Source organism: Apium graveolens, chromosome 6 (assembly GCF_009905375.1).
Source record: "Apium graveolens cultivar Ventura chromosome 6, ASM990537v1, whole genome shotgun sequence".
Classification (NCBI taxonomy): Eukaryota; Viridiplantae; Streptophyta; class Magnoliopsida; order Apiales; family Apiaceae; genus Apium; species Apium graveolens.
The window spans coordinates 100000147-100017602 of NC_133652.1; the positions used below are offsets into that span (position 1 = coordinate 100000147).

At 37.6% G+C, this 17456-nt stretch overlaps 2 protein-coding genes across 2 annotated transcripts; both read left to right on the top strand.

The window, feature by feature from the left end:
* The first annotated feature begins 14040 nt into the window (after positions 1-14040).
* On the top strand, positions 14041-14655 carry LOC141665345 (uncharacterized). Its single transcript, XM_074471322.1, has one exon. It carries the CDS (start codon positions 14041-14043, stop codon positions 14653-14655), a length of 615 nt encoding a protein of 204 aa, XP_074327423.1.
* A 396-nt stretch (positions 14656-15051) lies between these two features.
* On the top strand, positions 15052-15744 carry LOC141665346 (uncharacterized). Its single transcript, XM_074471323.1, has one exon. It carries the CDS (start codon positions 15052-15054, stop codon positions 15742-15744), a length of 693 nt encoding a protein of 230 aa, XP_074327424.1.
* Positions 15745-17456: the final 1712 nt, after the last annotated feature.

Sequence of the window (17456 nt, forward strand, 5' to 3'; positions counted from 1 at the left end):
ACATATGCCTTTCAGCTTCTGAGGATTCTGAGAGAGTTCAAATCGGCAATTGGTTGGACTATAGCATATATCAAGGGAATCAGCCCTTCTTATTGCATGCATAAAATTCTGCTAGAGGAAGGTAGCAAGCCTACGGTCGAGCAGCAAAGAAGACTTAATCCAATCATGAAGGAAGTAGTGAAGAAGGAAATTCTTAAGTGGCTAGATGCAGGGATCATCTATCCTATTTCTGACAGTTCATGGGTAAGCCCGGTTTAATGTGTTCCAAAGAAAGGTGGAATTACTGTGGTAGCAAATGAGAAGAATGAGCTTATTCCTACAAGAACAGTCATGGGGTGGAGAGTTTGCATGGACTACAGGAAGCTGAACAAGGCCACTAGGAAGGATTACTTCCCTTTGCCCTTCATTGACCAGATGCTTGATAGATTGGCCGGTCATGAGTACTACTGTCTTCTGGATGGCTATTCGGGTTACAATCAGATTTGTATCGCTCTAGAAGATCAGGAGAAAACTACCTTCACTTGTCCATTTGGTACTTTCACCTTCAGACGAGTTTCTTTTGGTCTGTGTGGTGCACCAACCACATTTCAGAGATGTATGATGGCCATCTTTTCTGATATGATTGGACAAAATGTGGAGGTGTTCATGGATGACTTCTCTGTATTTGGCGATTCTTTTGATGAATGCTTGCAAAATCTTGGACACGTTCTCAAGAGGTGTGTTGAGACCAATCTGGTTCTCAATTGGGATAAATGTCACTTTATGGTGCGATAGGGTATTATTCTCGGGCACAAGGTTTTAATAAGGGTCTTGAGGTGGAGAAAGCCAATGTGAGGGTCATTGAGAATCTTCCTCCACCTATTTCTGTTAAGGGAATTCGCAGTTTTCTCTGCCATGCGGGTTTCCATAGGTGTTTCATCAAAGACTTCTCTAAGATTTCGAAGCCATTGTGCAGTTTGCTAGAGAAAGATGTCCCTTTCAAGTTTGATGACGAGTGTCTTGCAGCTTTTGAGACGTTGAAGAAGAGTTTAATCACGGCACCTGTCATAACTGCACCTGATTAGAATGAACCTTTTGAGATGATGTGCGATGCAAGTAACTATGCAGTTGGAGCAGTTCTTGGGCAGAGGAAGAACAACATATTTCATGTGGTCTACTACGCTAGCAAGACCCTAAATGGTGCTCAACTGAATTATACTACTACGGAGAAAGAACTTTTGGCTATTGTCTAAGGTTTCGAGAAATTTTGATCTTATCTACTTGGGACTAAGGTGACAGTTTTCACTGATCACGCTGCAATTCGTTATCTCGTCTCAAAGAAGGACTCGAAGCTTAGATTGATTAGATGGGTTCTTTTGCTTCTAGAATTTGAACTAGAGATCAAGGATAAAAAGGGGACTGAAAATCAAGTCGTTGATCATCTCTCGCATTTAGAGAACCCTAATGCTACTTCATTGGATAAGACATTGATAAATGAGTCTTTTCCTGACGAGCAGCTGTTTGGAGTGCAAAAAGAAGAACCTTGGTTTGCAGATATTGTGAACTACCTTGTGAGTAATATCATGCCTCCCGACTTATCTTATGCTCAAAGGAAGAAGTTTTCGCATGAAGTGAAGTGGTATATGTGGGATGAGCCATTTCTTTTTTGACAAGGAGCTGACCAAATCATCAGGACATGTATTCCTTACAGCGAAACATGGGGGGGGGGGATCTTGCGAAATTGCCACTCAACTGCTTATGGAGGATATTATGGTGGAGAAAAGACAGCAGCCCGTATTCTGCAAGCAGGTTTCTTTTGGACAACCTTGTTTAAAGATGCTCACCAGTTTGTTTTGAGATATGATCGATGTCAATGTGCGGGTAATATGTCTAAGAGGGATGAGATGCCTCTTAATGTGCTTCTCGAGGTTGAGGTCTTCGATGTTTGGGGAATTGACTTCACGGGGCCATTTATCTCATCTTGTAAAAATCAGTACATTTTGTTGGCGATTGATTATGTGTCAAAATGGGTTAAAGTCAAGGCGTTGCTAATGAACAATGAGAAAGTGGTGCTTAATTTTCTTCACAAGCAGATATTCACAAGGTTTGGAACTCCAAGAGTCATAATCAGTGATGAGGGGTCGCATTTTTGCAATCGCAAGTTCACTGCTATGATGCAAAGGTATAATATGAATTATCGCATTGCTACGACTTATCATCCTCAGACAAATGGTCAAGCTGAGGTGTCTAACAGAGAGATCAAGTGTATTTTAGAGAAAGTTGTGTGTCCATCGAGGAAAGATTGGTCTTTGAAGCTTGATGAAGTTGTTTGGGCGTATAGAACAACATATAAGACTCCATTGGGAATGTCGCCATTTCAGTTGGTTTATGGTAAGGGATGTCATTTTCCTGTGGAGCTCAAGCATAAGGCATATTGGGCTTTGAAGAAGTTGAATCTTGACTTGGATGCAGTTGGAAAGAAGAGGATGCTTCAATTGAATGAACTCGACGAGTTTCGACTTCAAGCTTATGAGAACAACAAAATATATAAGGAGAAAGTCAAGAGGTGGCATGATCGGGGTCTAGTGCTCAAATCATTTGTGTCGGGGCAACAAGTTCTTTTGTTCAACTCTCGTCTCCGTCTTTTTCCTAGAAAGTTGAAGTCAAAGTGGTCAGGGCCCTTCATAATCAAAACTGTGTTTCCACATGGAGCGGTGGAAATTTTTGAAAGTGATCCAGGCCAAGCATTCAAGGTAAATGGTCAGAGATTGAAGCATTACTATGGTGACACGGCAAACCGCGAGGTAATTAGTGCCGTTCGATTGTCCGTTTGAGCTCAAGGTTCTACGTCGAGCTAGCGACGTAAAAGAAGCGCTTCTTGGGAGGCAACCCAAGTTTGTTGTACATTAATAGGTAGAGGAAGCAAGAAGAAAGGAGAAAAACACAAAAAAATCAGAAAAAGAAAAAAAGTCAGGGCCAACTTCAGTAGCCAAGCGCGGCCGCGCGCCGCGCCGCGCCGCACCGGGTCCTATTCGAAATAATAATAAAAAACAACAGTTTTTAAGGGATTTTCGGGATTTTAACTATAAAATCAATTTCAAACCGAATTTTACTCTTCCACATCCCAAATTCCCCTCTCCAAATCAAACCCATCATTCCCACGATTCCCATAATAAATTCCCATTTCTATTCCATATCTAATTCTCATCTCTCCACCTATAAATACACACACTTATACACAAACTTTTCCACCACTTCACAAATTCTCAAACACTAATCTCTCTCAAACACTTAGTTTTTATTCTCTCTTATTCAATCCCAATGGCACCCAAGAGGCAAATAACGCAAGTTGGAAGCAACACCACCGATTCTTCATCTGTGGATGGTGTGAGGCCAAGGTTTTCTACTCCTGAGGCTGAAAAGGAGTACACGAGGCTTCTCTCGAAGCCTATTGCTAAGAAGCGAGGTTTATGCAATCAGTGAAGGATGGTAAGCTGTTGGAGATGATTCTTGAGATGGGCTGGGTTCCTTTTTGTGAGGCTCCCGCTGCTGTGCCCATGAGTGTTGTGCGGGAGTTTTATGCTAACGCTAAGGCGGAGAAGAATGGCTTCACGGTGTTTAGCGGGATGACTGTAGAGTACAGTGCTGATGCAATTAGGAGGGTGATTGAGGAGCCCGCGAGGAAGCCCGGTTAGGACATATGGAATGATAAGACTCCCGAGGACTTCGACTTGGATCTGATCATTGCGACTCTGTGTGTGCCTAAGACTTACTAGAAGTTCAAGAGGGGCACTACTGCTTACTCCATGTTCCCTGTGTCATGCATGAACAGGTTTGCACGGGCTTGGAACTCGTTTATTTATACTAACATCATGCCATCTTCGCATGTGCATGAGATTACTGTGGAGCGTGCTCATCTGTTGTGGGGTATTCTTCAAGGCGATTATATTGATTTGGGGATTGTTATTTATCAGGGGATTTTGAGATTCTTGAGAGGAGGTACCACAGGTCCTATACCTTATGCGTCCGTTGTGACGAAGCTGTGCCTGGCAGTTGGTGTTCATTGGCCCGTACATGAGCAACTGCAGCTTCCCAGTGCTCCTATCGACATTCTACGCTGTTGAGCATGCATGAGTTGTATGGAGGGAAGCCCGATCCTAAGGGGATTGGTTATTCATATGCTCATCTGCCAGGTGGTGTATCCATGGATCAGGCTATTGGGGGAGGTTCTTCGCAGGCCCGTAGAGCATCTTGGAGAGCTCAGTTAGGAGAGGAGGCTGGTTCATCACAGCAGCAGTAGCAGCAGGAGGAGGCTGGAGCAGATGTTGGAGCTAGTTTAAGTTTGACGCAGTATATGCGTCTAGCGTGAAGGATGGATGCGATGCACGACATCCATAGTCGGTTTGCACATGATCTCACTCAGGCACTTGGGACAGCTTTTAGAGCCACCGGTGTTGACATCCAATGGCCAGTATTTGGTGAGGATTCCATGTATCTGCCTCCTGACACACCCGACACTCCATCGTTGAGGGTGATGATTCTGATTCGCAGTAGGTATGCCTGATTCCTTACTATTACTTTCACTGAGGACAATGAATATTTTAAGTTTGGGGGTAGTAGTTGAAGGAATATGTTTGTGTGAGTCACATTTAGTTTGCATATTCATGATAGTTTAGTGCATATAGTTTACATATTTTGCCATGTATTTTTTTTATTTTTGGTATTTTTTATGATAATTTGTTCAAGTAGTTGCATGCATGTGCATAATAACATGATCCCTTAGATATTTTTTCCGATTAATCTGTGATATTAGTAATGTTAAGTCTTATCGAATTGATTTGCATGCTAGTGACAATTGTATTTCACTAAGTCTTATAGGTTTCTAGAGTGCTAGATCATGGTCATGGTTTATTTGTTTGTCGAGGTTTAATCGCCTATTTATATTTAAAATTTAGGATATTCTCTTAATAATAAATTAGCATGGAGATGTAAAAAAATTGGAGAAAATTGGATTTCATTGCTAGTTGTGTGGCTAGGTGTCAAATGGCTAGTAGCCTGCTCATATTTATATGAGTAGTCTAGGGTTGAGCGAGATGGAGCGAAACGCACTCGTTCAGAAATTTGGAAAAAGAAAAAAAAAAGAAAAAGAGGAAAAAAGAAAAAGAAAAAAAAGTGTTATGTATAATTGATCATGAGTGGGCTCTTTAGTACTCGAGTTATTAAGTTCTTATGGGACTTTGTGCCTAGTGACCTAAGGCTTTTATATTTTGGGATCCGCTAACCTAATGCTCGCTATATGGGTATTATTGTATAAGTCTTTTGTGGACCTCACTCATTGCACGATCAAATAAGCATACTTGTGTTGTTTTATTGTGAATATAAGCGTGAATCCATGTTAAACTCCGATATAAGAATTGAAGAGTTATAAGTTATTTTAGTCTAGCTTTTATTCTATTTATAAACTTGTGATTGCTTTGATAAGTAGTGAGTCATGATTGTTGATCTAGTTGCGATAGTATATCTGTAAGCAGTTGCACACACACACATCTTTGGTTTGTAGATTGATTTGTGAGATTTGGTTGATCTTTATGCGAATAACTGCATTTGCTGAGGTGTTACTTGTTGATTGGTTTAGTTATTCTATGGGGATCGTTGCATTCATTTAGTTGCATTCATGCATTTTTATTTCTTGTTTTTTGAGTCTGTTTATGCTTGAGGACAAGCATTGATTCAAATTTGGGGGTATGTTGATTTCCATTTATGACACTTTATTACGCTCCGTAAAGCTTTGAATTGGTGTATTTGTACTCAAGTTATTGGTGTTTTAATGTGTTTTCTAGTATTTTTGCATTTCAGGCATTAATCTGAGAATCAGGTGAATTAACATTGATTTGATGCTAATATGGTGTTAGGATGGTGTCCGAGGAATAAAGCTCGCAAAGACCAGCTCAAAATTGCAAGAAAAAGAAGAAGTTAAAATTTTGGCAAAAGCCTAGCATACCCGTGCTGATCAAGCGCGCAGCCGCGCCCAAGCATCAGAGAGCCAGCGTGCTTGCGCTGATCAAGCACGCGGCCGTGCCGTGTCAGGATAACAGAATCCTATTTCTACTTGGCTTTTGAGAGAAAGACTTCTACATTGCATGGGGCTGCTATATAAACAACTTTAGGTCGTTTTTTATAAGATATCAAGTCAGAGACATATCAGAGTTAAGAAGAAGACGACAAGAGACCTATAACACAATTCAACAAAGGCGAAGATGATCTAGTTTATTCTTGTGAATCTTTGTTTTGAGTTGTAATCTTGGATGCTCTTTTCTTGTTTTGTTGAACCTATACTCTTGTGTTAACTTTATTTGATTATTCATTATAAAGACTACGTTTATTATACCATACTTTCATCGGAACCCACATTGATGATGAGTCCGATTATGGGCTAATCGTTATCGTGGGGTTCTAGCGGATTAATTTATGGATTTCTTTAGTTGAATTGTTTCGATGCCTTAGTGTGTGGTGATTGTATGATAACCTAGTAATGGTTGTGCGTATTCGTCGTATGAGCATCGTGAACTTATAAGATAGTGTGTTAATTCTTAATGAAGCGAAAGTGAATTTAAGGATTTAGAACTTGCCATGCTAGCGTAGGTTCATGTGTTATTGTTATGCATGATATGTAGGTAATTTTAACCATCTTACTTGCCCTATGTAATCAAGATAGATAACTTGTGCTTAAACCGTTATGTTGTCAAATTTTATAGACATATAGGGTCTCAAAATAATTGGTGTCTATTCAGCTTCTATCTCTTTTATGGATGTCTGGTAGTATGGTATCCGTGCAACAAAAGTTGGCGCTTATCAGTTTCGTGTTGTCTGATTAGTGTCGTCACCATTACATGCTAAGGTTAAGAACGAAAAGGCTATTGAATGAAGTACTTAATGAAGTTAGAATCCCATGTTTGTCATATATATTAATTCAATCAATCTTATTCCTTTAGTTAAAATTGTTAGTTTAATTCTTAGTTATAAAAAACCTCAAATTATTATTCGTCTTAGCATTGAATAATAACCATACATTGTTGCTTAAGTGCATAAATTAATTAGTTAACCAAGCCAGTCTCTGTGGGAACGAATTTGATTTATATCTTATACTACTTGAGAACACGTATACTTGCGTGTAATTTAACGCGTGTTTAGTGACTAACATGGCCTACCCATAACACCACTTTATAACCTCCAAACTACGCCAAACCTAAACTGTCCCCTGTTTCGGTAGATTTAGTGTTTTCGTGTGTGCACCTCACTAAATGGTAGGTTTTACGTAATTTAAGGCTTATGGACTCAAGTATAACCCAGGTCCCAACTCTCTGCATCTCGGGCCTACCAAGGCCTAAGAAATGCCCATTCAAAACTCACCTACAACTAGTGTGTAAATATGGAAAAACCAAGTATCCTACTCTAATCTTTCCACCTTAACTCCCACTTTAAAACCAAGAAATCAACCTTAACCCAAGCAACCCTACTGCACTAATACCCTCAACTAATGCCTCAACAAGTGGGAAGACCATCCATACCCTAATGCACCTCCATGCAAATAATTTACTACAAGTAATTCAAGTTAACAATTTATCACGATTTCATCTAAACATGAAAGATCATTTCATACAAATTCAACTTTAAAAATTTACCCAATACTATTAATCATGCATACTATCTTACCTTAACTAATTTTAGCAAAATAACATGGCAACAACTCATATTATGCACAAACAAATTCGAATATCAAGAGTTTAATCATGCATGCATGTTTTCGAATATAGTGGCAAAAGTATCATGGCTTTTTATCAAAATCTCATCTTAAGACTAACATGCAAGAGTAGAAATGGCTATAAAATGAATGATCACTAACATGCAAAGAGTTTTATCAAGTTTTATTTTACAAAAATATATAATACTCGCACATAAGTAATGTATCTCATGGAGAAGCCTTGGATTCACAAGAATCAAGCTTTTTCTCTTTGAGTTGAAAAATGGAAGGGAATGGGGGATGGGGGTGTTCGGCCGAGAGGGAGAAGAAGGAGGAAGAAGCGAGAAAGAAAATGGAGTGGAGTGGAGTGTAGTGGAGTGTTTGAGTGTTCAAGTGAGGTTAATCATCTCCTTTTTACTTATATACACATGCAAGAGTAAGTGGACTTTGTTTTTATAAATTTACCCCTCTCCCACTTAAAGGCAAGATTTGTATGCAAGTTTGATTGAGTAATTTGGCTAGTGGAAGAGTGGTTAGTGGGGTTGGAAATTCCAATGGTACCCTTGTCTTTGTATTGGGAGTAAAATGCATGCATGGGTATCTAGGTAATTTGTTAATTATAAATCAAATTAATTATAAAGAATAAATTCTATAAACAAAAATATAATTTCAAAAATTACAAGAGTGGTGTCATAAAATAGCTTAGAATTTTTAGAAATTTATAAAATCATTTTTGAAATTTATTGATGAAAATATTTTTAAAGCGATTTTTTCCAAAATAAGGAATACACTCTATAAATCACATTTTAGAGCAAATAATACATTTCTCGCTTTCAAAATTCTTAAATAATTTAACACAATTATTATGCATCAAACCAATGACACAAACACATATCCATAATTTTTTTTATAAACAACTAAATCATTATCATAGAATATTCAATTAACTAATACATGAAATACTGGTTGTAACATACAATATATATAATACAATATATACAGTAATTTTTATTAAATGTATTTTTGTTATATTTATATGCTATTATATTTTCATTTGTAATAATTATTAAATTGTAATTATTTTTTTTATGTAGTGAATTAAGTATTAACTAAATTTATTTTACTATTTAAATTTTCAATATATATACATATAAATCTGAAAAATAAGAATAAAATAATATTTTGAATATAACTATTAAGTATTGTTAATACCATTAGAGTGCATACTTTTACTAGTTCAATAAAATTTTAGATAATCCTGATTTGGCTAATCATTCTATCTATCATAGTTGGAGATATCGTTACAGGGTGTTTGGTTTGGGTATTGAGGAAAGGGAAAGGCCAAACGGAAACAAATGGCATGATTCCTTTGTTATCCTTTCTTTTGCAAAAATTTTATTTCCCTTTCCTAGTTTTGCAGAAATATAAGTATATTTCCATTGATAAATATCAAGAATACTGTGACAACCAGTAAATATTTAAACTATTTTATAAGTGCGATGTAGATATTCATAAATATTCTGTGATATAATGGTAATTATGCGGACTCGTTATATATTGTGTATAATTTTGTTTGATGGCATTGCGGATGTTGCCGGAATATTTTTTAAGCGTATAGCTTTCGTACGAGAGTAAGATTTTTGTTACGCGATTAAATAAGTAGTGCAATTTGATATTATTCGAATAGTTGCGACTACACGATTAAGTAATAATTGAGATTCTCGTGATTTACTGATATTTGAATAAGTTGCGATTAGGCGATAAATTATATTCTAATATTGTGGAGTAGAGTCAATTTATTTGCAACTGCTTGTATGATTTTTAATGTATTAACTATATTTTACATGACTTATTTATTAGGGTGATAATATTAGAAAATTCTTTTAATATAAAAATTTTGTTCAAAATTTTTGAAAACAATTTTATTAAACTTCTAAAATCTCATAGTATTTATGGTATTAAATTGGTGATTTATGGATTTGTATTTTAATTATTAAAAATCATTCTTTTTAATTATACTTTTAATAGTTATTGAATTACAAGTGTTACCTTGTATGCAAATTTCACCCAAATAGAGATCAAGGGTAAGACCGTCCTTTCACCCTCCACTAACTCCATTTGACCAAATAAATGACCAATAAAACCTTACATGCAAAAGCTTGCTATTAGTGGAAGAAGGATAAAATAGTAAACTCAAACTCCACTACCATTTGGTGAGACAAAAACTAAGTAAAACACTCATCTCACATCATTTCTTTCCACCAACACATCACTCCACTCTCTCTTCTTCCTACCCCCTCTCGGCCGCACCTAAACCCTCCCCATCCCTCTCATTTTTCTTCCTCATTTCTTCATTTTCTTAACACCTTCCAACTCATCTAAGCAAGGGACATTTACACTTAGTGCTACATCTTCATTGAGGTTAGTTTCTTAGTTGCATGTGACACTAAAGCCAAGGGTTTAACTTTGATTCTTGTGAATCTAGAGTTGAACCTAATGTGGCTCATAAAACTTGAGCAATAGATGGTCTTAATGAAGTGTTTTGCTTGTATTTTCAAGCCATGATCTTGGCCTCAAGCATTCGGCAGTGACTCCCAAGGAGCTGAATGGATTTTGTTGTTTGTGTGATAGTTTTGTTTGTTTTCAAAAAGAAAGAGACTTTGCATGTGGATTTCAAAGAACTTATGATCTTTATAAATATATTTTTACAAAGTTTCTATCCTTGCATGTTATGATTTTTATGATAAAAGTAGGAATTAGTATTTGCGTGTCATGATATAAGTGATATTTCGGATAAATGTGTTACGTGATTTAAATTTGAGTTTTTGTGCAATGCATTCCATGATTTTTGCTCTGAAATGCAATTATGCTATGTGCCTTTGATAAGTCATGATCAAATTTTATAGCCATCAAGTTGATACCATGTATTTTTGGTTCGAAAATTTGCTTAAAATTACATAAGTAAAATCTGCTCTGCTATGCTCTCTGTTTTGCTTCGGTAAATGACTCATATGGCTAGGTTTATGCTCGTATTTTTCCATAAAATGATATTTAATAGGGTTGTGTACATTATATGATATATTTGTTGGCTTGCACGTTGGTTTTGGTGTTGAAATGGGAGTTAAGGTGGAAGGAGGTACACTAGGCACTTTGTAACAGAATTTTTCACCAAAAGTATAGGCTGTTTTAGGTGAGTTTTGCTAAGGCCTTGCTAGGCCTGAGTTTACTGAAGTTAGGACTTGAGTTGTACTTGAGTCCAGTGGCTTTGATTTAATGAAAAACTTGCATTTAGGTAGGTGCACACACATATTTCCGAGAGTAACTCAGAACAGGGCAGGACTGCGTAAACTTGAACTTTGGTCGATTATAACCATGCCATAGGCTAGGCCTTCACGGGGACTTGGCTTAGATAAGTGTGATACATCCTTAGGAAGTTTAAAAAACCATTAGAATTAAAAATTGAGTGAGAAAAGTGAGTTTTAGTGTGAGTAAAAACAGAGAAGAGTGAATTTGAGGGAGGCTGGGCAGTGTCAAATTTGAGCAGAGGCCTAGAGAGGCCCAGGTGAGGCCTCGGCCTGAAACCAATTTTGAGAGTTATTTTTAGGTCTTATGAATCCATGGGAATTGGTTTTGTTAGAAGGCCCCATGTAGAAGTCAATATTTCTGCCAAAGAGCGCGGGTAGTGCAAACTGGTGCTAGCAGGATACCTTAGTGTGAGTATTGATTTTTGTAAGCCTATAGGAGTGAGGCCCCTGAGTCTCACCAACTTTAGAAGTTAGTTTAGAGTATTAACAACCTTTAGGAAGTGGTTTGGAGTGAAGGCCCAAGGTGGAGACATCCCATTTCCACCAAAAAACCCGAGAGCACCCTTTCGAGTGGCATTAGGAAACCTTAATGGTGTTCATTGTAATTGGGACTTTGTGGTGAAGAGTCTGAGTGTTACACATCATCTTTAGGTTTACGTTAAGATCAATAATAGCTCTTCTGTGTTACTTGATTATGTGCTTGGGTATTTAGGTGATATTATAGTATAAATAACTAGTATTATATGCCATGCCATTAAGTGATTATGTGACTATATGGATTACTTGAATTGCATATGATTAAGTTATGTGTATTCTTATAATCATAAGTTCTTGTGTAATAATAGTTATGATAAAGGTAATAGTGAGTCTACGAGCATATAGGTTTATGAGGTGTTAAAAGGTGAATAGTAATGAAGTTAATATAATGTGTAGGTTCCGAAGTGAAGGGGAAGATTCGTGCCGTCAAGATCGAATAATATTAGAACTATTGGGAGGCAAGTTAGTTACCTCCTTATGCTTATAATTGTTACAAGTATACATACTTTTTCGTGAATGCTTAGTTGTGATAATCACCATGTCATTAACCAATTCAAATACTACTGTTAATAACCCTTAACCTTGTTAGTACCTTACCTTCAAAACATTCCTTATCCAATAGACCGTGAATACTAAACTCTCTACCAAATTCCCTAAAGCGAACCTCATTAGTGAACTTGAATTCTCTTGTTATAATTCCATTAAAGTGATACCAAATCTTTCCCTGGCATCCATGTTATAAATAAAATAAAATAAATGTTTTCTTGACTTAGTGGATTGGACCAGACGTAAGTCCTTTTCACACTTATTGATAGGCTCACATATAGCCTAGGGATCCCATTATATTTGAGAACCCAGCACGGTTCGGGATTACTTCGCGGATGATCACCGGTTGTAATCCGTAGCGTCCTAAAATGATTTTGATGATTTGATCTTTATAACATGTTGCCCGATGCCATGATACCATATGCCATGTTTCGGTCGTTATGATTCTACCATGCCTTTATATTATAACATGTTGCCACAATGCCATGATTCCATATGCCTTGTTTCGATTACTATGATTCTACCATGTCTTTATATTAAAACTTCATGTTTATTATTGTCATTTTTACAACCATCTATAACCTCTTGATTCATGAACCCGAAATTTTGAGATAATGCCTTGTATAGTAGAACTGATAGTACTTGCTAAGCATTTTAGCTCATTTTCTTGTATTTAACCCTGTTAAACAGCTAGCAATCATGATTCGTACCAAGCAGACTGCCCGTAAGTCAACCGGTAGGCAGGGTGAAGACCATTTGAGGGCGCAGGTAGAATATTTATGTATAGACTAGGCGAAATCCGCCAGTATGTAATTATGGTATCAGTTAGATGGGATGTTCCAAACTCTGAACTTGTAAAGATCTCGGGATTGTTATTATTTTGGTTGGGTTTATAATCATATTATTATCATCTTCTAGACTTATAAGTTTGTAATATAATTATGGTTCGCATTTATTTAGTATGTGTGTGTGTGTGTTTGGTTTGGGGTGTGACAGAGTTGGTATTAGAGCCTAGGTTTAGAGTCCCTGGACAGCCCAATTAGGACTATAGGGAGTATGAGTATATATTATAATATCTGGAGTACTAATGCGCGATATTCGAGTAAACCATATCTAACCTTTGTATATATATATATATATATTACTTGACAGCAACATGCGCACGCATTATCTTCGATTCCGCAGAGCGACACAATTCCTTTCTCTGTCTATGCTGACTTAAGGCTGCATCATGACACTCTCCAAGGGAAGTATGTCAGGCTGATGGAACATCTTGAGGAGCTCTATGCAAGTAAGCAAGTGATGGGTAACAGACCTAAGGCGAAAACCATTTTGAGGCCTGAGTCACTGATCTAGGTAGCCACATCAAGATTGGAGGAAATGCCCGTGCATCACGACCGGACCAGTCAGATTACTGTGCAGATGATAGTGGATGAGCTTAGGAGTGTGGTCAAGATGCTACGTGGCGACACTACCCCCGACACCGTAAGGACCCGTGAGGAGGAGTCTGAGGAGGAGGCTTAAGACGAGTTCTAGGGACTTGACTTTTAGTTGCTTGGATTAGGCTGCTTCTTTTATTGACCATATTATATATTTTCATTTCTAGACTTTCGTACTATTTTAATTCGGGTCTGTATTCGTATTTGTACCTTGTGATTCGTACCTTTCGACTTGAACCATGTTAAATTCAGCTATGCATTTTCCTTAATTCCTATATTTGTTCTTTTAAATTCTTGCTCATAACCATGTATCACCTTTATTGTTATATTGAAAACTGTATACCCTGTTGAATACAAATAATACCCTAGTTTTTACATCACTCAAACTGTATAACTCTTATTTCAGAAAATGGCACCTAGAAGAGCCCGAGGAAGACCTGCAAATAACCAAGAAAATGAAGGAGAAAACCAAAACCCCGATATAGTATAACTTATGGAATTGGTACATCAACAAACTGCTACTATAGCCCAACAACTACAACTTCTTCAACAAATGCATCCACCTCAATCACCCTCAGCAAACATCACTAATTTCAAAACATTCCAATCTATAAAACCCCCAGAATTTAGAGGAACTCAAGACCCAGTAGAAGCTCATGCTTGGCTTAAGGAATTGGAGAAGGCCTTTGCCTTAACAAATGTTGGAGATAATCAGAAGGTGGAGTATGCCACTTATTTTCTTAAAGGCGAATCGAATTATTGGTGGGAGTCGGCAAAAGCTTTAGAAGCTGCTGAAGTTATTACTTGGGATATGTTTAAGAGAATGTTCTTGGATAAGTATTTTCCTCGCTATATGCAAACACAAATGGAGATGAAATTCTTTGAGTTGAAGCAAGACAATATGACAGTTGGAGAATATGAGAAGAAGTTTACAGAACTTTCTAGGTTTATGGGAGAGTATGTTGATTCTGAAGAGAAAAGGGCCGAAAGGTTCCAACATGGATTGAAGCCTTGGTTAAGGAGTCGCGTGGCAGCTTTTGAGTTGACTACTTATGCTGAAATGGTTCAGAAGGCAATGGTAATCGAAGGCGAGAGTGAGCAAAATTGAAAGGAGAAAGGCAACAAGAAAATGAGATTTGAATCGGGAGAAGAAGGCTCAAGTTACAAGGGTCAGAATCAGAGAACTAATCAAAGGTTTAAACCTCACAGTGGACCCGGGAACTTCAAGAAGAGAGAATTTGGGAATAAATCACAAGAAACAAGATCTCAATCAACTAGTGGACAGAAACCCCCACAAGGATCAGTTCCGGAATGTAAGGTTTGTAATAGGTGACATACAGGAATCTGCAATAAGGCGAATGTAGTTTGTTTCAAGTGTCATACGAAGGGCTATTATGTTCATGAATGTAAGAATCAGAAGGCCAATATCACGTGTTATAAGTGTGGGAAAGCAGGACATGTGTCACAAGAATGCAAAGGAGTGGGTAACAATCAATTGCTGTGAATGACCACTTTACCCTACCCTGTGAATCAAGCAGCTCCTATGCCAGCCTCATCATTCCCCATGTCTTTCAATAAACCTCAGATAACATCATCTTTAAATCATCCAGCTTTGACTTATCCAGCTCAAGCCAAAACATTCAACATGAACGTGAAGGATGCAATTCAAAGTTCCGATATGGTGTCAGGTACGCTTTCTGTGAATGCTGCTAGTGCTAAAGTACTGATTGATTCAGGAGCCACCAGATCATTTATTTCAAATTCTTTTGTTGATAAGTTGAATTGCGAAACCCAATTGATGCATGAGCCCTTATCCATTATCTTAGCTAATCAAGATATAGTATCTGTAAATTATATATGCCCCCACTGTGCAATAGAGATAGCTGGACACATTTTTACTGCGAACCTTATTCCTTTCCAATTAGGCGAATTTGACGTGATCTTAGGGATGGATTGGCTAGCAAGTTTCAGCACTCAAATAGACTGTAAGGATAAAAGGGTAGTATTAAGTTTACCTCAAGGTAAGAAAGTGATATTCAAGGGCCAAAGGCAAACTCAAACATTCCTCACCTCGATGCAAGCAAAGAAGTTAATTCAGAAAGGATGTGAGGCGTATTTGGCGTATGTAGTTGATAAGAGTAGAGAAGTTTCTAATCCGGAAGACATTCCAGTAGTAAGGGATTTTCAAGACGTTTAGCCTGAAGAGTTTCCTGGCTTACCCCCGGACCGAAAAATTGAGTTTACAATAGATCTTGCACCCGACACCGAGCCTATTTCGAAAAGCTCCATATAGGATGACACCAATGGAAATGAAGGAATTAGCAAAGCAAATACAAGAACTACTAGACAAGGGATTTGTAAGACCAAGTGTTTCACCGTGGGGCACGCCAGTTTTGTTTGTGAAGAAAAAGGATGGAAGCATGAGACTTTATATAGATTATCGAGAATTGAACAAGTTGACGATTAAGAATAGATACCCTTTGCCTAGGATTGATGATCTATTTGACCAACTCAAAGGAGCCTCTTATTTTTCAAAGATTGATCCGCGATCGGGATACCACCAATTGAAGATGAAGTTTGAGGATATAGCGAAAACGGCTTTTTGAACAAGATATGGACATTATGAATTTCTCGTTATGGCTTTTGGGTTGACGAATGCACCGACTGCTTTCATGGTTTTAATGAATCGTGTATTCAAGGAGTACTTGGAAAAGTTTGTCATAGTTTTCATCGATGATATTTTAGTATATTCAAAGACAGAAGTTGATCACGCGAAACATCTAAGAATAGTTTTGGAAGTATTACGAAAGGAGAGATTGTATGCCAAGTTCTCGAAGTGCGAGTTTTGGTTAACCGAAGTAAGATTTCTAGGGCATATTGTTGGAAGTCAAGGGATTAGGGTAGATCCTGAAAAGATTGAGGTTGTAAAGAATTGGGAGGCACGGAAGACGCCTACAGAAGTGAGAAGTTTTATGGGACTAGCGGGATACTACAGAAGATTCGTAAAGGATTTTTCGAAGATTGTCGTACCACTGACGAAATTGACAAGGAAGAATGAGAAGTTTGAATGGACGGAGAAGTGTGAAAGTAGTTTTCAAGAATTGAAGAAAAGACTGGTAACTGCTCCAGTTTTAGCATTACCAGATGACAAGGGAGATTTTGTGATATACATCGATGCCTCTTATAAAGGACTTGGATGCGTATTGATGCAACACGGGAAGGTGATAGCGTATGCTTCATGGTAACTTAAACCACATGAACAGAAGTACCTGAATCATGACTTAGAATTAGCTGAGATAGTGTTTGTTTTGAAACTATGGAGACACTACTTATATGGGGAAAAGTGTGAGATATACACGGATCATAAAAGTCTGAAGTACCTCTTCACTCAGGAGGAGGTAAATATGAGACAACGCCGATGGTTGGAATTGATCAAAGACTACGATTTTTCGATACAATATCATCCGGGAAATGCCAACGTGGTAGCAGACGCTCTGAGTCGGAAGGAAAAGCTAAGTATGATAACAATGCCGAAGGAATTATCTGATGAAGTTAAAAAATTGCAATTAGAGCTTTGTGAGCATGGAGGAGCGGAAGAAATGTGTTGTGCCATTACTTTTCAACCAACACTACTAGAGAGGATAAAGAAATGCCAAGATGAAGTAATGACTCAAGAGAATAATCAGTTGACAGGAGAAGAGATATGTACACAAAAAGACGAAGAAGGTGTGTTGAGATTTTCGACAAGAATTTGGATCCCAAATGTGACTAAATTGAAGAAGGATATTTTGCAAGAAGCAAACAACTCAAGATTTTTGATTCACCTGGGAAGTACCAAAATGTACCATGATTTGAAGAAGAGCTTCTGGTAGACGAACATGAAAAGAGAGATTGCAGAATGGGTTTCAA

What these genes read in the sequence shown, in the direction of transcription:
- LOC141665345 (XM_074471322.1), top strand. Translation starts at nt 14,041, where the DNA reads ATGGAATTGGTACATCAACAAACTGCTACTATAGCCCAACAACTACAA.
- LOC141665346 (XM_074471323.1), top strand. Translation starts at nt 15,052, where the DNA reads ATGACCACTTTACCCTACCCTGTGAATCAAGCAGCTCCTATGCCAGCC.